At 55.0% G+C, this 20040-nt stretch overlaps 9 protein-coding genes across 9 annotated transcripts; 3 read left to right on the top strand and 6 right to left on the bottom strand.

The window, feature by feature from the left end:
* Positions 1-803: 803 nt before the first annotated feature.
* SODALDRAFT_334927 (Mago nashi protein) lies at positions 804-2146 on the bottom strand. Its single transcript, XM_028612335.1, has 6 exons — positions 2005-2146; positions 1893-1930; positions 1738-1833; positions 1599-1662; positions 1449-1536; positions 804-1386 (listed from the first exon to the last, which is right to left on the bottom strand). The coding sequence occupies exons 1-6, from the start codon at positions 2040-2042 to the stop codon at positions 1246-1248; spliced, it is 465 nt and encodes a 154-aa protein (XP_028464538.1). The 5' UTR covers positions 2043-2146; the 3' UTR covers positions 804-1245.
* A 216-nt stretch (positions 2147-2362) lies between these two features.
* Positions 2363-6197, top strand: SODALDRAFT_380237 (Coatomer, beta subunit). Its single transcript, XM_028615098.1, has 4 exons — positions 2363-3010; positions 3115-3535; positions 3627-5628; positions 5719-6197. Exons 1-4 carry the CDS (start codon positions 2709-2711, stop codon positions 5865-5867), a joined length of 2874 nt encoding a protein of 957 aa, XP_028464539.1. The 5' UTR covers positions 2363-2708; the 3' UTR covers positions 5868-6197.
* Positions 5870-6441, bottom strand: SODALDRAFT_205965 (hypothetical protein). The gene has a single exon (XM_028607241.1). It carries the CDS (start codon positions 6306-6308, stop codon positions 5967-5969), a length of 342 nt encoding a protein of 113 aa, XP_028464540.1. The 5' UTR covers positions 6309-6441; the 3' UTR covers positions 5870-5966.
* A 570-nt stretch (positions 6442-7011) lies between these two features.
* SODALDRAFT_334929 (hypothetical protein) lies at positions 7012-9164 on the bottom strand. Its single transcript, XM_028612336.1, has 3 exons — positions 8665-9164; positions 7458-8423; positions 7012-7369 (listed from the first exon to the last, which is right to left on the bottom strand). Exons 1-3 carry the CDS (start codon positions 8665-8667, stop codon positions 7247-7249), a joined length of 1092 nt encoding a protein of 363 aa, XP_028464541.1. The 5' UTR covers positions 8668-9164; the 3' UTR covers positions 7012-7246.
* A 189-nt stretch (positions 9165-9353) lies between these two features.
* On the bottom strand, positions 9354-10987 carry SODALDRAFT_334931 (histone-lysine N-methyltransferase). Its single transcript, XM_028612337.1, has 3 exons — positions 10639-10987; positions 10063-10552; positions 9354-9941 (listed from the first exon to the last, which is right to left on the bottom strand). Exons 1-3 carry the CDS (start codon positions 10696-10698, stop codon positions 9466-9468), a joined length of 1026 nt encoding a protein of 341 aa, XP_028464542.1. The 5' UTR covers positions 10699-10987; the 3' UTR covers positions 9354-9465.
* A 1138-nt stretch (positions 10988-12125) lies between these two features.
* On the top strand, positions 12126-12655 carry SODALDRAFT_361556 (hypothetical protein; the record flags this gene model as incomplete). The annotated part of the gene is made up of 2 exons (XM_028614383.1): positions 12126-12271; positions 12412-12655. The coding sequence occupies 2 exons, from the start codon at positions 12126-12128 to the stop codon at positions 12653-12655; spliced, it is 390 nt and encodes a 129-aa protein (XP_028464543.1).
* Positions 12656-13932: 1277 nt separating this feature from the next.
* SODALDRAFT_206116 (hypothetical protein) lies at positions 13933-15153 on the bottom strand. Its single transcript, XM_028607242.1, has one exon. The coding sequence runs from the start codon at positions 14849-14851 to the stop codon at positions 14195-14197; it is 657 nt and encodes a 218-aa protein (XP_028464544.1). The 5' UTR covers positions 14852-15153; the 3' UTR covers positions 13933-14194.
* A 421-nt stretch (positions 15154-15574) lies between these two features.
* Positions 15575-17925, top strand: SODALDRAFT_334934 (cytochrome P450). Its single transcript, XM_028612338.1, has 7 exons — positions 15575-15682; positions 15770-15964; positions 16097-16428; positions 16562-16689; positions 16819-17120; positions 17227-17328; positions 17462-17925. Exons 1-7 carry the CDS (start codon positions 15649-15651, stop codon positions 17650-17652), a joined length of 1284 nt encoding a protein of 427 aa, XP_028464545.1. The 5' UTR covers positions 15575-15648; the 3' UTR covers positions 17653-17925.
* Positions 17628-19071, bottom strand: SODALDRAFT_334937 (hypothetical protein). Its single transcript, XM_028612339.1, has one exon. The coding sequence runs from the start codon at positions 19010-19012 to the stop codon at positions 17837-17839; it is 1176 nt and encodes a 391-aa protein (XP_028464546.1). The 5' UTR covers positions 19013-19071; the 3' UTR covers positions 17628-17836.
* Between the last annotated feature and the right edge of the window lie 969 nt (positions 19072-20040).

The following is a 20040-nucleotide window of genomic DNA, read 5'->3' on the forward strand; positions in this document are numbered from 1 at the left end:
GGCATGGTGGTAGTTGAAGCGATGGGGCTCGGCTGGTTAGGGAAGTTCGGTCAGACGGCGAGAAGCTGAACAATCGTACTATATCGTAATTGGCGGTGGCAACGAAAACACAGGGAAGAGGGGCCGCCCGCGGAAAGAGGGAAGAATTCCCAGTACTCGAAGAAAACGGGCGACGGGTGACATAAACCGATCAAGGAGGACAACAGCAGGAAGTAGTGTGCGTGATCTGGTAGCCGGCAGGAGGCAACTGAAAGATCGTGACGAAGCTGTTAATGTTCGAGTTTTTGCTCGGTTACTGCGAAACTCGGAGCACGATGCGATATGAAAGGAGTGGTTGAAGGGCTGCAAAAGCAGAGCGCTTGGCGGTATGAATGTGGCGATGCGATCAAACGAACACAACTGGCATGGATGCGCAGTTGGAAAGGGGTGGAAGCCCTCTCAGGCGGCGGAAGACATGGAGAAGAAGATCTTCCCAACCTGGCGATGACAGCCAAGAAAATGAGGCCGCAAAACTGCAGGCTATACTAACCGTTAAGGGACGGTCAGGGTAACATAACAGGGTCGGGGTCTGCCAGCCAAAAGGAAGTGAAGGTGATGCAGTAGGAAGAATGCGGGCCTTCGGAACTTTGGGTTGAAGAAGAAAAAGAAGAAAAGAAGAACAGATGAACCCCCGAAGACGGAAGACGGAAAACGGCGTGTACACTTAAACTTGTTCCTGGGGTAGGTACCTTAGGGAATAATTATGGGGTACCTATATCTACCTTACCTACTAGTGTAATGACTGTCGAGTCACTTGGGCGGGACAGCGGGACCCTCTGGGGATCTGGAGGTCATTGGCCTGTGCGTCCTCCGCGGGTTGTTATATTTGCCACCACATGCCGGACCGTATCCACCTGGCGGGTAGCACGGAGGACCCCGGGCTGCCCCGGATACGCGATCAGAAACACACCAGAGATTCGTGCAAAGATCGAAAGGTCAGGTCCATGTCTTTCAGAATAATAGGGATGGTATCATTAGAACAGTTTCCCCTTGGCGGCGCCTCCATTTGTGAAATCAGAAGAGCAAATCACATAGGCCCGACCCGGCCTAAGGGTATGCCACGATCATAGGCAATTTTCCATGCTATGCTCCCCACCGCTTCCTGTTCTATCCAGTACAGAATACGCCTCCGTTTTTCTCCTGCCCTTTAGCACATTATAGGGTATCATCATGTCGTCATGCTGGCAAAGTCCGAACCGTCGTTGTTCAGATAGGCTTGATCTTGAAATGAAGCGCAATCAAGCTGAAGACTAATGCCTTCAAGTCTTGCACAAGATAGTAGAAGACACGCAGGCCTTCGGGATCCGCCGATTCCGTCACGTCCACCAAGGAGCCGATTTTCGCCGTCTGTCATCCAACCGGGTCAGCGCAAGTTCTCGTTCAACCCAACCAATGTAGGGACTACCGACCTCAAAGAAGATTTTCTCGTTTCCCAAGTGGATCTCGAGTTCTTGCCGTCCGTCCTTGTTCTTCTGTGGCCATTTCGAGTCGTCTTCCCTATGGAGAGTGTCAGTATTTCTTCTCGAACATGGTTTCCCGGCTCGACAGGCGTCTCGTACTTCAGGATTTCGCTGGTCCGAATAATGCGCTTGATCTCTTCGACCACCAGAGAGCTGACACACACTGTGAAGTTTTATTCGTCAGCACCTTATATGGCGGATTGGGTGGACAATGCAGGATTCGGCCGGCACTTCATACTCTCTTTGCGGATCAAGCTATCGTTTCGGTAGTTGGAGTTGTTGGCATAACGGGCGACTGCGCTGCGTCCATCTCCTACAGCTTTAAAGTCGAATTCTACGCATCGGATTAGTTAGAAAATGTGTCGCCAATTGAGGGGCGACGGGGAGTCTAACCAAGAAACTCATGACCAAATCGCCCAGAGTGACCAGAGCTGCGAGGCAAATGTTAGTGAATAGATCGAAAGCTGCATTATTCTTTTGTTTTCCCATAGACAGCCGCCCGTACTAATATCGGATGTAAAACGGTTCGTTCATGGACGACATTTTGTCAGCGTCCCAATCGTTGGACGTTGGACGTTGGAGCTGATCACTTGTCAAGTTTGGTCGGATATTCGTTCGTACTCGATATTCTTCTCGTCTGTCGCGATGCTGCAAGGCTGTCGTGGGGCAGCGAAAGAGCTGAAGAGCTTGGAGCAGCCTGCAGGGCCAAGGCCAGAGGTGGGGTCAAATCCAGTACACGTGTAAAAGGGTGGCCTCGGATGCACTGTTGATCCGACCCGGCTCAGGGGAGTCCAATCACGTGCCATCTTCGCTTACTGCCACCTGTTCGGGGAGGCAGGCCAGATGTCCAGACATACGACCCGTCTAAACACCGTTATTCAAGGGCGAGGGTGGCATCTAATTCTCACAGCTCGCGACGACTCCAAGCCTCCCACCGCACTCTTGACAAAGCGCTCAACATTCGCCGGATGGTCTAGGTTTTTTATGTACTCGACCTACTACCAGAGCTGTGTGCCCGGCAGATATAGCTCTCCGTTCTCTCATCCACCCTTTCCTCAACCCCTGCATATCTCCACCGCCTTCAACTGCGCCCTGCAGCCCATTCTCAGCCTGCAAAGTTATCCTTTCCACCAACATCGACCGATATAGCAACCCGATTGTACAACCCTTGCTGACGCGCCGGCATCTGCCCGCACCACCGTCGTCGCCATGTCCTTCCTCGAGAATGCCTACAGCTTAGTCCACCAGGACAATGCCGCCGACGTTCCCAGCATGTCCGAGCTCCGGACACAGCTCGAAAAGGGCACCGACGAGAGCAAAGTCGAAACAATGAAGCGGATCCTCACCGTCATGCTCAATGGTGACCCAATGCCGCAATTGCTCATGCACATCATCCGATTCGTCATGCCTTCCAAGCACAAGCCTCTCAAGAAGATGCTCTACTTCTACTACGAGATTTGTCCCAAGCTCGATTCCACCGGCAAGCTGAAGCAGGAGATGATTCTGGTTTGGTTAGTTTTGTGCTCTCCGACTTTGTCCACTTTCCTCGCTAGGTGCCTTGCTATTCGGAGCTGACTTTTTTTTTTTCTTTTTCCTTTTTCTTCTTTGCCTCTAGCAACGGCATCAGGAACGATCTTCAGCATCCGAACGAGTACATCCGCGGCAATACCCTCCGCTTCCTTTGCAAACTCCGCGAGCCCGAACTCATTGAGCCCCTCCTGTCTTCTGCAAGGCAATGTCTCGAGCACCGTCACGCCTATGTCCGGAAGAATGCCGTCTTCGCCGTCTCGTCCATCTACCAACACTCTCCTTCCCTTATCCCTGATGCCTCCGACCTCATCAGCACCTTCCTCGACGCCGAATCCGACGCCACATGCAAGCGGAATGCCTTCGCCGCCCTCGCCGCCATTGACCATGACAGGGCTTTGCTACACCTCAGCTCGGTGTTCGAGGGGATCCCCAATGCCGAGGAGCTTCTGCAGCTTGTCGAGCTGGAGTTCATTCGCAAGGATGCTGTGAAGAACTCCCAGAATAAGGTGAGACGACTAAAGCGAAGATTAGTGTCGCTTTCTTTTTTTTTCTTTTTTTTCTTTTTTTTTCTTTTCTCTTTCTGACTCGTTGCTGCAGGCCCGGTACCTCCGCCTTATTTTCGATCTTCTCGAAGCGAGCACGTCGACTGTTGTATACGAGGCCGCCTCGTCTCTGACAGCCCTCACCAATAACCCCGTCGCCGTCAAGGCCGCTGCAGCCAAGTTTATCGAGCTTAGCATCAAGGAGGCCGACAACAACGTCAAGCTCATCGTTCTCAACCGTGTCGATCAGCTGCGCAGGAAGAATCCAGGTGTCCTGGATGACCTGGCCATGGAGATTCTGCGTGTTCTGTCCAGCCCTGATATCGATGTTCGGAGGAAAGCGCTCGACATTGCTCTCGACATGGTGTCCAGCAAAAACGTCGAAGAAGTCGTGCTGCTTCTCAAGAAAGAGCTGTCCAAGACCGTCGACCAGGAATACGAGAAGAGCACCGAGTACCGCCAGCTTCTGATCCACGCCATTCACCAATGCGCCATCAAGTTCTCCGAGGTGGCGTCCAGCGTGGTCGAGCTGCTCATGGACTTTGTGTCCGATTTCAACAGGGCGTCTGCCGTCGATGTTATCAACTTCGTCAAGGAAGTCGTCGAGAAGTTCCCGCAGCTGCGCAAGCCCATGGTGCAGAGGCTGGTGGCCACATTGGGCGAAGTCCGGGCTGGTAAGGTGTACCGAGGCATCATGTGGATCATTGGCGAATACTCCCTCGACGAGGACGACGTCCGGGAGGCGTGGAAGAGGATACGCGCTAGTCTCGGCGAAATCCCCATTCTCGCATCGGAACAGCGGTTGCTGGACAGCGCCGACGAAGGCGACGAGGACAAGGAGCAGCTCAACGGGCATCATCCCAAGCCGGCGGCGCCTTCTGGCTCTCGGAAGGTCCTCGCAGACGGTACCTACGCCACCGAGACGGCCCTCACGAGCGAGTCTTCGGCGGCCGCCAAGCTGGAAGCCGTCAAGTCGGCGCAGAAGCCGCCTCTGCGTCAGCTCATCCTCGACGGCGACTACTACCTCGCGACCGTACTGGCCGCCGCCTTGGTCAAGCTCGTCATGCGGCACTCGGACATGTCGACCGACGAGGCTCGCACCAACGCCCTCCGGGGAGAGGCCATGCTCATCATGATCTCCATCGTGCGCGTGGGCCAGTCCCAGTTCGTCAAGGCGCCCATCGACGAGGACTCGGTCGACCGGATCATGTCGTGCGTGCGGTCCCTGGCCGAGTTCACGCAGCACAAGCAGCTCGAGACGGTCTTCCTCGACGACACGCGCAAGGCGTTCCGCGCCATGGTGCAGGCGGAGGAGAAGAAGCGGGCGGCGAAGGAGGCGGTCGAGAAGGCCAAGACGGCCATCCAGGTCGACGACGTGGTGCAGATCCGCCAGCTGTCCAAGAAGAACGCCACGGACGGCGTCGACGAGCTCAACCACGACCTGGAGCGGGCGACGGGCGCCGAGGGCACGGCCGAGGACCTCAGCTCCAAGCTGAATCGGGTGGTGCAGCTGACGGGTTTCTCGGACCCCGTCTACGCCGAGGCCTACGTCACCGTGCACCAGTTCGACATTGTGCTCGACGTGCTGCTGGTCAACCAGACGACCGAGACGCTGCAGAACCTGTCGGTGGAGTTTGCTACGCTGGGCGACCTCAAGGTGGTGGAGCGGCCGACGACGCAGAACCTGGGCCCGCACGACTTCCACAACGTGCAGTGCACCATTAAAGTGTCCTCGACCGACACGGGCGTCATCTTCGGGAATGTGGTGTACGACGGCGCGCACTCGACCGACACCACCGTCGTCATTCTGAATGACGTCCACGTCGACATTATGGACTACATCCAGCCGGCGACGTGCACGGAGACGCAGTTCCGCACCATGTGGACCGAGTTTGAGTGGGAGAACAAGGTCAACATCAACTCCAAGGCCAGGTCGCTGCGGGAGTTCCTGGAGCAGCTCATGGCCGCCACCAACATGAACTGCTTGACGCCGGAAGCGAGCATGAAGGGGGACTGTCAGTTCTTGAGCGCCAACCTCTATGCCCGGAGCGTGTTTGGTATGTTCTTTTTTGTCTTTCCTCTTTTTTTTTTGGTTTTTTTTTGGTTTTTTTTTTTTTTGGTTTCTTTAACTGACTTGAACACAACAGGCGAGGACGCACTCGCGAATCTGAGCATCGAAAAGGAGGGCGAAGACGGCCCCATCACCGGCTTCGTGAGAATAAGGAGCCGCTCCCAGGGTCTGGCGCTCAGCCTCGGGTCTCTCAAGGGTATCAACAAGATCGGCGTCTCGGCGTAGAAGGAGGTATCATCGCCGTTGGGGAGGAGGATCTTGGCCAGATGACAACCACAACGCCCGTTCTTCCTTTTTCTTCTTCTTTCTTCTTTCTTCCTTTTGTTACTCCTTGCAGTATGTTAGTACGCTTAATGAATATGTCCTGCAACAAAAGTATACGGGAGAGGGGAAGGCGTCGCGTGGCCTTTTTCGGAAGAAGCGGTATGGTAGCCTGCGGACGATCTTCCGGTGAGAAGCAAGATGGATCTTGGCGAAGAAAAAGAAAAATGGCGAGACGAGTAGCATGGCATGGGGCAACGTGAAGGGTGCTGATGAGGATGATCCGTTTGGCAGGTGGGTTTGCTGCGAGGTTAGAGTAAGAAAAAAAAGGAACAGAGAGTCGTTGAGACTGTGGGTGTCAGCGTCTATCGGAAGAGTAGAGATGATTACGTGGGAATTTCCCATGAGGATCTGATTTGTTTCTTCCCGTCGTTCGTCCACGGAGCTATAAGCGGGCGGCACGATGTCTCTTATTTTCGAAGGGCGGGAAAAGCCTCAAGAGGAAGTGATCGCGGTGTTGCTGGGCGTACTTCCACACGAACAAACTCGAGTCCCGTGTCTATCGAACCAGGCGACCTTGTCCAGGGTCCTAGACCTCGGGATTATTATATTTATTTGTATCTGGTAGCTGTAGCCGGATACATGATGGAGGTCGTGATCGAGTGAGATATATGCACATTCCGTCTCTCATGACGCTGCCAATTCCCCTTTGCCCGCCTGACGAACTTGTGCTTCTCATCCGACAGACAATCACCGAAGGGAAAAGGGGTCTGGGAATAAAACAAGAAGAACAAAACGCTAAATATTATTATAGGCCCCGATATCATGGTGGATTGCTTCCCGTCCCGATCACCCACAGGGCATTATCCCGTCTAGAGATGCACGAACAGGAAGAGAAGTATGGGGTCGGGTCGGGGGAGACAACGAGAACAATGACACGTCCGGGTCGTAATGGGTGGAGGGAACGCTTCGCCAAAACGCCGGGAATAATTAACAAGCAAGAAGAAACGGAAAGCGGTTCGTGAACAAGACGGGGTATTCGCACCCAAAAGAAACGACAAAGACCCCAAAAAAAAAAAAACCCGCCAATATCGGCAAGCCAGCATGGCGAGGAAACAGGGGCGATGGGGAGAAGAATGCGTCAGAAGGACGCCCCGCCTAATGAATGCGCAAAGTTGCCGAAGCGCCCTTTGGTCATCCTCAGGAAGAGGTCTCTTGGGGGGTCACCGCGACGGACTTCGGGTCGGCGCGCAGACGGAAATGAGATAATATCGAAAGCAACTGATGGTGACGGCTCCCGAGCTCGACCGAGAAAGTGGCGCGGACGAGGCAGCGAGGCACCTCTAACGGTCGAGTACCAAGGCATTTACAATGTGGCCTTCTACCCAGCCCTGGGCGTCGAGCGGCAGGTTCTCATTGAGGATCTTGCCCATGTAGGCGATACGGACCTTTCTGGAAGCGGGAAGCTGGTGCCAAGTCATGTCAGTGGACGGAGGGGGGGGGGATAGACAAATCAATGAATGGACAATGTCGAAAAGAATTGGGACAACATACCCTAGCTCTTTCGTGGACTCTCCAAGCCAGAGTCCGAATAGATTCCGTCTTCTCCACTGAAACAACAATGTCCCGGCCGGTCTCGCTTAACCGTGCGCGAACGGAGACCAAATCTTGCGTCTGCACAACGGCCTTGCCCTTCTCTTCTCGTCGTTTTGCGGCCTCATTCTCATCGAGATTGTCGCTGTCGTCGTCGTCATCGTCGTCGTCGTCGTCGTCGCCGTCGTCATCGTCATCGTCATCATCATCGCCACCGGTCAAGTCGCCTTTGGCGTCTTCGTCGTCTGCTCTCTCGCGGGACCTCCGGTGTCCTTCCGTCCCGCCGCCCTCGGTGTCATCATCTTCGGCCAGGTTCTCGGGATCGGCGACCACCCATTCCGGGAGCGGGTAGTAGTTCCCCAGGATATCGTATACGCCCTGCGCAAGGTTACCGGTGGGTAGGGTGACGTCCGCGGCGCCGAGGATGCTCTGGGCGGTGGCGAGTCCGTCCCTGCCGTCGTCGGCGGCGTCCTGGCCGGCGGAATCCCAGAGGACCTGGAGGGCGGCGTGGATGGCCTGCCAGATCTCGGGACGGGCGGTCACGCGGGTGTCGAAGAAGTCGGCGCGCTCGCGGTCGATGGCGGCGCGGGTCCAAGTGCGGTCGGTCGAGGTCCACGCGTGGCGGCGGAGGGGTTTGTTGATGTGCTGGCCGAGGGGTTGGTTCTCGCGGCGCGATCGTCGGCGGGACTGGACGGGGAGCAGGGTCGAGGCGCTGGTGGTGGAGAAGGTGTGGCCGGGGCGGTCGCGGTCACGGTCGCGGTCACGGTCGCGGTCGGCGAGCCGGGCGGTGGGCTGAGGCGTGGGTGAAGGTTGGGCGGACGAGTTGGGGCCAGGGGCCGGTGCGGCATCTGGGTCGGGGTGAACTGGGGCCAGGGAGCCGCCGGGTGAGGGAGGGTTGGGACCCTCGGGACGGGACCAACAGCAACCCTGAATAGGAGGTTAGATTATGATTGTGGAGGGGGCCATGTCTTGCGAGGCGTACGAGGCGCAGTAGAGCGAGCCAAGCATTGGCAAGGTATCGAACAAGTGAAGAGAAATACATGTAGCTATCCGTTGGGCAAGGACCGGAGAGAGTTGTCTTGGATCGGGGGCAGACAAATACCAAGACGGAAGGAAGAGGAAGGAGCTTGAAGGGAGGGGTGGGCGAAGGGCAAGGCACGTTGCATACCATTGTGTGAGATGATGCTTGCTGGCTGGCAGAGCTGCCGCTGACTATCCTCCGAGGACTCGTTATGTTTCGGATCGAACTCCCGCAGTGTCTTAACGGCACAAACAAAGATGGCGAATGGATTTGAAGTAGCGAATGCAAGGTCCCATGCCCATATCCGATAGCCTACCAAATAATGTGGAGAGCTACTGGGAAGAGCTGCTGGAGGGGGTTGGAGGTTTGTTTGGTAGGTCGGAAGCAGGGGTTGATGGGAGTTCAAATCAAGCCGATCCGAGTCCAAGAGTTGTCCGAATACATGGTAGAAGATAATAGAGCGGCCTAGAGTCAACTGGAGCTGGGCTGGACGCTGGACGCTGGACGGTGGTGGCAGGTGGAGTGGAGGTGGAAGGGGGAAAAGCAAAAGGTTGGCGATTGACGGTTGACGGTTGACGGTTGACGGTTGACGTTTGCATCTGGAAAGCGAGTTGAGCAAGTCAAGGTCTCCACTTTCTCGGTCTGGCCGATATACCTTAAGGTAAGGGTGAACCTAAAACTGGAGCTTTTTGACCAATGAGAATGCGTTTGAATCCAGCTCATGTCCAAGGTACCAGATCCTAGGACATTCATTGGCTCAAAATGATGGCCTTATGTAAGGTAACTTAAGGCACTGGGCACAGATAAGGTACCCTTACGGATAGGAATGATAAGATAAGGCAATGTTAGGTTTCTCTCCCGAGTTAAGGTAGGCTAAGGCTAGAAAGACAAGCCTGTCCCAGCAAACCGTCAACGGGTTGCCAAGGCTAAATGGCAAACTCGAATAGACTACCAGAGGTAGCCCCGGCAGTTCTTGCTCCCACAAAAACACTTGGTCATGTGCTGCTTCTTCTCCTCCTGGTCCACCCCATCGTCCTCGTCCTGGTGCACGCCACTCACGTAGTCGAAGGTGAGCTCCTCGCCGCGGGGGATGTCCCGGATGGCGAACATGGCGATGTCGTGGATGTGCTTGTCGGCGTGGTCGCCGACGCGGGCAAAGGTGCGCAGGTTGGGGCCGCACGAGTGGTTGATGAAGCGCGTGGGGCCCGACATGAACTCGCCGTCCACCTCGAGCGGGTCGCCGCGCAGCCGCGTGTCGGGCGAGGCCTCGTCGGTGAACTTGTCCAGCGCGAACATGTACACGTCTTTGCGCGCGGCCACCTCGGCTTCGTCGCGCCGGCGCTGCGCCTCCCTGGGCGTGATGATTTCGCCGACGTATTTGTCCACGAACTGGCCCTTTTTGATGTCCACGGGGGAGCGGACGCCTTTTGTGCTCTTGTCAGTCGTCTTTCCTGCCGTAGAGTTCTTCGCTGTGTATAGAAACAACCCAGGAGGAAAGGGAACAAATAAAGGGGGGGGGGGGGGCAAGGAGACGCATCGACTCACCCCAACCCGTCTTTTGCGTACGGAAAATCTGCAGCGGCACTTTCCGACCGCGGTCGACCACTCGATTCGGGCACGCCTCGGAGCACGCACACCCATCGTGGCACTCATAAATAGGCTGTCTCGAGTCGAGGAACTTGCTCCTCAGCAAGCCGGCCTTGTGGCCGTGCATGTGGTAGCGGTACACCTTCTTGCGGCCTCCCTCCACATCGTCCAAGCCAGCGCCGCCGTCCTCCGCGGCCTCTTCTTGCTCTTGCAGGCACAGGCAGTGGCCGTACTGGCAGTCCTCGTCGTCGGCGCAGTCGCAGCCGGAGCGGAAACTATGCTCGGCGGCCTCGACGCCTTCGCCGAGGACGGAGTGGTACAGGAAGCGGAAGTTGGACGGGAGGGTCGCGTCGTCCTCGTCATTGACGATGGTGATGGGGTATTGCTGGTGCGTGGGGAACGCGCGGATCTGGCACCAGTGGCAGTTGGATTTTTCTTCGGTTACGCCCTGGAATAAGGGAAGACGACTGTCAGCTACGATGGGGTAGGGACGAGGAAAAGGGTTAAAGATGCGGCACCACAGGCACTACATACGGGAGTCTGCTCTTCCGTGTTTCCATGGTAAAAGAAGTGTCGCCTTGTAACGTTCTCCATGGTGAAGTAGGGGTGGTAGGGCTGGAAGGAGTAAGCGCCGCTAAGGGTAGCTAAAGATGGACGAGTGGGATGAAAAATGAAGCAGCATGGTGTCGCGGTCTTCGAAAGGTCCCAGAGACGTGGGATGGGAAGGCAGTTCGCACAATAAGAGCCTAACTGGAGAGAGGTAGAGCCCCACTGCAGGCATCTAGCATGCGTTGGTAGGCTGCCAGCCAAAACGCATACAATTCTGGCGAGAGCAGGAGAAGAGGTGGTGTTGAAGGCTTACTGCAAACTCGGCCATCTTGAAGTTGTATTGTGACTGGTGACTGGTGACTGGTGTCGCGCTCCGAGACGCGCCAAGCTGTAGCTGACTCAGCAGGTCGCCCGGTGTGGTGTTCTCTGTTCTCGGAAACATGTGAAGTACCTAGGTACCCAAGGCAACGTAACCGTAACCGTACCCACCCCCGCAACCCCCCATATTGACGACCGAGACCTCACGGTCCCACCGTTTCCTCCGAGGGTCGTCCTCGGTAACCGACAGAGCCGGGGGTCGTCTTAACAAGGTCAGCTCATCCCACCATCAAACAACCGGTAGACAAACATGGAGGGGCTAATAATTCACTCCATATTCAGCAAGGTCGAAACGCAGTTTGGGGAGATTTCGAGAATCGAGAATCAGTGGCGGCAACACCACACCATCCCATCCACAGGGTCATAGTCATACGATATCTGAATGGAAGCAAAATGAATGAGAGCGCTCGAGACGTTGGACAACACAGAAAGAAAAAGCCAGAGCTACATTCTCCCTACAGCGTGCTCTGTGGTCACCCCACACATGCAGCAGCCCTTTCAACTCCGGGGTAAAACGAAGAGAGGTGGGGACATTGGGTCAGGGTCACAGGTAACAAAAGGTGTCGGTACGTTCTGAGATTCCTTCGGGTAGATTCCTCTTTTCCCCATTGGACGACAAGAGCACTTCTTCCCCGCATGGCGCCATGACCATGCGCTTTCACCCGCTTCCTCATACCACAATCGTCCACTTCACCCACTTCACCCACACTTTACATAAAACTGTTTGGGCACCGTTGTTGGCGGCGGGCAATAGCCGAAAACCCGATCCATCTCTTTGCTCCATTCCGGGCGGCCGGGCTGACAGGGGGGGCCGTTTAAAAGAAAGGGGGAAGCCAAACCCAACGCCATGGAAGTTCGTGTCGGAGCTTTGGCATTCCTACACAAATATCCTGTACGGATTGGGTAGTATCATAGTATCATAGAGGTACCTAGGCCGAAATACCGAAATACCTACCAACGCGTCCTTGCTTCATATCCCGAACCCCTCAACCCATCAGCCATCTTCGGAGCATTGTCGTCTACGACTATCCCTACCCACGGCTTGGGGATACGATCATACGAAGCGTTACCTACCTCTACGAAGAACACACACGATGTCCAAACCAGCGCATACACGGTTCCAGCGGACCCTCTCCAGCACAATGCCGAGGGAGGCAACCAGGCCGTTCTCCACGCAAGCTCGGGTGCACCCGACATTCCTCCCATATCTTCACACACGAGGCCGGCTAGCAGCAAGATGGTGAGTCTTTCCTGTCCTTCACGGCAGCCCTCGTTTTACCCTGCCCCCTCCTTCTTCACAGCCGTTTGTGCTGCGGCCTGTCAATGTTTCCCCTCTTTCCCAACACCAAGACTGACCCTTTGACGCCTCCCTGCGAACAGGGTCCCATCCACCATCGCCTTCATTGCTGCCGCCTACGCCGTCAACCACTACATCCAACTCGAAGCGGCTTCGCGACGCGCCGCCGAGAACGACGAGCGCCAAGCCCGGGAGAGCCGCGCGCTCACCATCGAACTCCTGGACGCGTATGGCGACGGGTCGAGCTTGGAGGCGCTGGAGAAGGCTGTCGAGGTGTACGAAGCCAGGACGGCTGCGTCTGGTTCGGGGAGAAGCTCGTCTGGCTAGCCGCCTGGGCCGGAGTTGACTGCCCGCCGTTGTCATCACCCGCCCACTCTACTTTGTTCTCCGCGTCTTCTTGCCGCCGCGTCGGTCTCTCTCTCTCTCTCTCTCTCTTGCTTTGTTTCCTTCTTTCTTTACTACATCCTTTCCTTTGTATGGGAAGTGTCGGTTTTCGGGCAGAGCAAGCATGACAAGCGGCGTTTCTGGTTTCTTCTCCTTTTTCTCTTCTTTTCTTCCCCCTTTATTTTTTCTTTTCTGTTTCTTCATGGGACCCTTGTTTGAGATCGTCTTGGCGTCAACTATTCATGGCGGGACAAACCCTGCGAAGCCTATCACGTTGATTGGGCGACTGATTGACGGGGTCTTACACGTACTGGAGAGACGTCTTGGGTGCAGAGCCCTTTCTGGCTACAATTATAGAGCCAGTGGGGATGAGATGAACTGGGCGAAGAGCACTTGGTACGGCTCGGGGAATGAAGTGTTTGGGAACGAAGAAGGATCCCTACCTTACGTACCTTATTCGATTACCCCTTTGTCTCAGGGGTAGATAAGAGAGATAACACGACCCCAATAAAAGATGAAGTAAAAGACCATCTCCTGATAATTCCCAGTGCACGGAGGAGGAAGCCCCATAGTATAAGCTCATATGGAATGATGTCACTGGGAATATGGATGACGTGTGAACTGTGAATGGAGCTAATTTAAGCAATCTGTAACTGGACTCTTCGAGACGACACGGAGATTCTAGAACGATAAGTTTAGAAGTTCAACACACGTAGATGTCGTGGCAGTATAAAATTCTGTCTCGGGCCTCGGCAGGGCCAGTGACTACAGCCGTAACACTGGGGCGTTGAGCGTGGCTGTGAGACGGTAAGACGGTGAGAGTCGAGAGTGGAGTCAGTGACGTGCGTTTAATGAATGCGATGCCGATTCACCGTACTCGGTGCAGGGTCTCGGTGTCTGTGTCGATGTTATCTTTGGTACATCTTTTGGTACGAACTAAGGTACGAAGTGCGAAACGAAGTACGTGTACGAGACTGGCGATAGCAGAGCTAAGGTACACGTACCTTACCTTAAGGAGGACGAATGACGAACGACGAAGGACGAATGACCAATGACGAAGGACGAACGACGAATGACTGCTTGATTGCGCGGCCTTGGCCGGGGTGACATACGCCAAGCCAACCAATATGCCGCGCTTCCAGAAGTCCTACGAAGTACTCGGGCATGTCCGCCTCATGGTCCATGGCAGGTCACACGGATAAAGAACAATAAGGTAAGAGGGAAGTAGAAGTTGGGAAACAAAAACGATGTCGTCAGTCTGCCTTTTCCTTTCTCTTTCGACTTGTATTAAGATATCGCAACTGACGCAGTGACGCTAGCCAACGAACGAAGAGATAAACCATCAACTACTTAAACCCTCTCTCGCCGTCCTACTCTCTCATCCTTGAAACTCTTCATGATCATACAAAATCAAAACCCCTAATCAATCATCTCTCACTGCAAAAAAGAAGAGAGAGCAAAGAAAAAAACTCAGGTCGAACCTCAAAACAGACAACCGTTATCCACCGAGAAAGTAGGCCAGAAACACGCCCTACGGAACCTAGTGCACACACACCCCTGGCAAACAAACAACAAGAACAAGAACAAAGACAAACAAAAACCCACACAACAAAGCAAACATGTGCTTCGGTGGTTCTCGACGTACAGTTCACCACACCGGCGGAGGTATGGGACCCCGCCCGGCCATGATGGGACCCTCGCACGGCGGCGGACGGATGGGAGGAGGCGGAGGCATGATGGGCGGTCTAATGGGCGGTCGTCGACGAATGGGCGGCGGCGGCGGTATGGGTATGGGAGGTATGGGAGGCGGTAGGCGTATGGGCGGAGGGTACGGAGGTCGGAGGTGCTAATTACTGCGACTGCGACTGCGACTGCGAGACTTGTTTTCCACTCGTCAGCAGGCCTGACGAACCAACATGTGTTTTCCGAGTTGACGACGGCAGCGATACGACACCCCTTTTCGCTATAGATGAGATGATTATGGATGGAATCATGCAGAATGGTCGGAATAGCGTTGTTCTTTACGTGTATTTTATTTCGTTTCAAGCTACCCATATACGCACTCTTGTTATTTTGCACCTCCATTGTGTAACTCCGGAGCCAAGTCGAAAATTCCTCCGAGAGTCCGCTGGTCTTCATTCTCACGTGCACGTCTCAGACATGCATGATGCTTCGAATATAAAACCCCATTGTCTCCCTGCCTCCATCATATCCCCTTTGATCTTTGACCGAGACGTCGCTGAATCCAACCAGCCGGAAGGATGCATTAAATTATTAGCGTATTGGTATCTCACATCAGCAATCTTAGGGAACCAGACTCAACCCCTGCAACGTCGAAGCTCAGCGTTACACTGATATCGCCGTTATCCATCCTGTTATACCACATGGATTCTTAAACGACGTATTTAAAGGCCCCTTATCAAACGTACATCTGCCGGTGCCCGGGAGGTAAAGAAAGAAAAAGAATAAGAAGAAAAAAAGAAAAGAAAAAAAAGAAGAAAAAGAAGAAGAAAAAAAAGGAAATTGTGGGTGTCTTCACCATGGACCAACCCATCCTCATCGCCTCCTTCTCCCGCTTCGGCGCCGACCTACCCTTCTCCTGCACCCTGGCTGCCGCCGCCGGCGTCCTCTCCCACGTGCTGTACTTCATCCGCGGCGAAAGGGTCTACGAAACCACCCGCATCATCCTCCTCCACGCCCTCGCCCTCGTCCTCCTCTTCGTCAAGGCCGTCGCCTCGCTCGGTCTAGTTCCGGGTCTCGTCGCCGCCGCCGCCGTCTCCTCGACCTATTTCGTCGCCCTGTTCGCCAGCATCGGCGTCTACCGGCTCTACTTCCACCCGCTGCGCCGCTTTCCCGGTGCTACTCCTTTCCGCCTGACGAGGGCGTACGGGATCTGGTTGAACCGCGATGATACCTTGCATTTGAAGTTCTTGGACATGCATCGTCAGTATGGCGACTTTGTCCGTATGGGTGTGTTTTGTCTTTTCTCGTTTCCCTTCATGCTGCGTCCCCGTCGTCCTGACAGTTGAGCAAAAAAATCTGCATGTGCCCTGCAAGGCCCCAATCAAATCTCCATCGTGAATCTCGACGTTTTCAACAAGATCCACGGCCCACAGACCAGGTGCTCCAAGAAGCACGCTGGCACGTACGACATCAATCGCTTTCGCGGGGAGTACAACCTGGACACCCTCACCGACAACGCCTTGCATCGAGACCGACGCAAGGTCTGGGACCAAGCCCTGAACACCAAATGTGCGTCGGGGGGGAACCAAACCCCCTCCCCCCCCCTTCCCCGGGTCTTCTTTAAACCCATCCGAAAAGAATCCCCCGCCAGACGAAACTTGAAAGGACGCCGCGCTAACCTGGGGGTCCATCTCCAAACAGCCCTCGAAGGCTACGAAAGCACAACCCGCGCCGTCATCCACGACTGGCTCGGCCGCCTCGACGAGGTCCAGGGCCTCCCCATCGACACCTCGCTCTACGCCAAGCTCATCCCCTTCGACAACATGGGCCGTGTTGGTTTCTCCACCGACTTCGCCACCGTCAAGGAGGGTCGCGAGGACCGCATGCTGAGGATGATTGAGATTAGCTTCGACGTCGTGGCCCGGATGGGCCTGGTGCCCTGGCCTCTCGCCTTCTCGCAGGATCTGCCCCGTATGGGTCTGCAGAAGGAGTTTGAGGAGCTTGCTGTACGCATGACCGATATGAGGATTCAGGTGAGTCTCCTCTTTTTTTTTTTTTTTTTTTGTTCTTTTCTTCTTCTCTTGTCGTCCTTTTCTTGTGCCGTCGCAGAAGGTTGCGGGGGGAAAGAGGCAAAGACAAAGGCAAAGGCTGACCACCGCTCCAAAGGCCGACTCGGAAGACAAACATGACATTATGAAGTTCTTCCTCGAAGACTTGCATTCCGAAAAGCCCAAGACGCTAAAGAACATCAACGCCGTATATGCAGATGCCGCAGCCGTTCTCATCGGCGCCACGTACGTGTTACCCTTCCTCGTCCGTAGATGGAGGTGGAGGTGCATCAGCAGGCGAAATAGGCGGGAGTTCGAGACAGAGTTTCTTGTCCCCTCACTTGTTGACAACCTCTTTTGGGCCCTATGAAACAGCGACACGATAGCCTGCGCCCTGGGTTTCCTATTCTACTACCTCGCCCGCGACGCAGACCTACGACAGCGCCTCTACGACGCCATCGCGCCGGCCTACGGCAAGAGGACGCCCGGCGAGTTCGCGTGCATCGACCTGCAAGCCATCGAGTTCCTCGACGCCGTCATCAACGAGACGCTGCGCATGAACACTTCGGTGCCCATCAACGGGCCCCGCAACACGCCCCCCGAAGGAGTCGAGGTCGACGGGACCTACATCCCCGGCAATGTCAGCGTGTATACTCCGCTGCACCTGTACCATAGAAGTGAGTCCAACTTGAGCAGACACTCTCATCTCCCGTTCACGATGCACTTTTGTGGGAGGCAGGCCAGCTGACGAAAACAAAACACGCACGGCCGCGACTGCTCAAGGTCCGAAGTATTTTGTGCAGCCGGACGAGTTCATCCCGGAAAGATGGACCACTCGACCGGAGCTCGTCCTCGAAAGGCGGGCTTTCCAGCCTTTTCACTTTGGTGCGTGTTTCCCTCTTATCTTTTTTTTTTTTTTTTTTTTGTGTTCGGTGAACGACCACGGCGCGCACCGAGCCTGGATCCATCATGAGATCATTTTGATCGGATACTCATTCCACGCTTGGCGACGAAACAGGCCGGTACGACTGCGTGGGCAAGAGACTCGCCCGGAACGTCATCCGCCTGACCGCGGCCTACACGCTGTGGCATTACGACTTTGCGTTCGCCCCGGGCGAGGACGGGAAAGACTTTGAGAGCAGGGCCCAGTGGAAGGCCATCGTGAAACCGGGCAAGCTGGAATGCGTTTTCAGAAAGCGGGAGAGATGAGAATGCGTGTTTATGTGTTGATGAACGTGACAGGAAGGAACGTGAGCCCGGAAGTCTCAGATTGGAGTTTCTGATACCAGCGTGAAAATCCAGTTTGTAAGGATGAGGTCTTTCCTCGCGTTGGCGGGGATTTTACCAATCTGTTGGTCGATGTCGTGAACGTTTGAAGGCGACTTTCTCTGGCCTACACAGTTCGTCCTGCCCCTCCGTTTTCGTCTTCCCGTTTCCGTGCATGATACTGGGCCACCCACTGCAGGTCCCTCTCATGCAAATCAGGCAGATACAACCACCTCTCCTGATCCGAGCTCCAGCTCCGGTTGGGAAGGTAAGCCTCCAACATGTAGTAGTTGTCCCTATGAAAAGGGAAATCCACAGTCGCAGGGCCCTTCCGGCGCAAGAGGGCATCGGTCCCCGCCAGCTCGTCGCGGCGCGTCATCTCGAAGCGCCGCCGTCGGTTGCCCTTGTTTTCGGCGTGGCGCCGGATCGACCGGGTTGTGGAGCGGAGGTGTTCTTCCAGGAGGCGGGCGTACCAGAGCGGCGACGCGAGGGCGTTGCGCACGACGCCGACGTGCGACGCGAGGAGGACCTCGTTCCACTCCGGGGACGTGCCGCGCGGGATCGTGGGGAGGGGGTCGCCCGCGTCCAGGCGGGGCTGCCAGTGGGCGAAATCGACGACGACGCAGAGGGCGATCCAGTGCAGGACGCAGGTGAGGCAGGTGCAGATGAAGGCGTGGTCTGGTGGCTGGATGTGGTGGAATTTGCGGGTGCCCATGGTGTGTCTGCCGTCTGCGGGGTTCAGCAGCGCAGGGTGGAGTGCCGGATCGACGTCGCCGAGGAGGCGGGGGAGGCGGATGCACTGCGCTAGGCAGGGATAGCGGAGGTCGATGATGTCCTTGACGAGGGAGGTTTCCCAGTCCAGGATGGTGTCTCGTAGAAACTTGGATGTCCGTAATAGGATGAAGAGATCGCTGGGTCGCAGGTAGGATAAGACGACCAGGAGAAGCTCGTTGGGCAGGGGTATCCCGTCGGTGGAGTGGTGAGCAGTCGGTTTCTTGGCGAGCCTCTTTTGCTGTCGCTTGCGCTGGCGCTCGGTGCGCTTGGAACGGATGGTGAGATGACCGTCGACGGCTACACGATCCGAATCGGTGAGGGGAGCGGAGGGCGTTGGTGAGGGACGCGAGGTCGGGATTGACGGGTTTGTGTCGTCGTCGTCGTCGTCCTCGTCCTCGTCTTGACTTTGATCGTTCCTAGGATCATAATGCGTCGACTTCTCCGGTTCATGGTCTTGAACGTCTTGAGACTCTTGACTTTCGTCGGCGTCGGCGCTGCACTCCGGCAGTTTTACGATATGGTCCGCCATTGAAGCGCACAATTTCGTCGAGGCGATTTCAACGGAGGCCGTGGGCAATCGAGAATATATCATACGCACTCGCTGAGGTGGCGGTGGACCATGGAAGTGGCGAGTTGAGCGGGAGCCTCAGTTGAGGGGCCAGGGCTTAAGGACATGTTGAGGAACATGCACGTGACTGCTGATTAGGTACCGTCACGACTCACGACTCACCCCTGTCCAGTTTCAACGGCACCTACGAGTACCGGTATACAAGTTCAATTCTCTCAAACGATACTTCTTGTTGTTGGCCATTCTTATGATAGCATGCTTCATGCATTTTGGGGTTGTCTTTTATCTTGGTCGCGATGGTTGAAGGTGTTAGCTCGAGTTTAGTCCACCGCCTTTGATCATGAACCTCTCCAGTTGAAGACGGAAGTATATACCGTAAGGTACTCAATGATCAGTCTGTTGTACTGTTGTACAGGCTCTTAATGAAATACATCTCATAGGCTCATACTGGCCTCTTCATGCCTTAGTTTCGTTCAACCTCTTACTTATTAGGAGTTTAACCATTATTATCCAATAAATATCTCATAGGTAGGTCTTTCATTTATGGATCTTCATCTGCACGTTTTCATGTCTCTCCACGAGTCCACATAGTCTTAGTCTCTTAGACACCCTAAGGCGCCTAACTTCATTATTAGCCTGTGACACTCCCCAAGGTAGGTAGAGCAAAATGTCTTACCGCTTGATTGATAGTATTATGTTTCCTCAAAGGCAACATTCTACTGTCTAGACACGAGTCTAAATGAAAAGAAGAGCATAAAGATACAAGCTTTGTGTTTCCTCTGCTTGTGAACTACCCTAAGGGACCATAGGTCCGAGACATGGATTCTGACCTTTTCTTCATTCTGACCATTCCTTTCACACCTTGATTCCCAAACCCACTGCACCTGCCACATGCAACCATTTGACATGTCCTGCCATCCACATTTCCTCCTAGTCATCCTGGCAGTCTAAAATTAAGACTAGCTTGTGAGGTGGGATATCCGCATAGG

This window comes from Sodiomyces alkalinus, assembly GCF_003711515.1.
Source record: "Sodiomyces alkalinus F11 unplaced genomic scaffold SODALscaffold_8, whole genome shotgun sequence".
NCBI classification, from domain to species: Eukaryota; Fungi; Ascomycota; class Sordariomycetes; order Glomerellales; family Plectosphaerellaceae; genus Sodiomyces; species Sodiomyces alkalinus.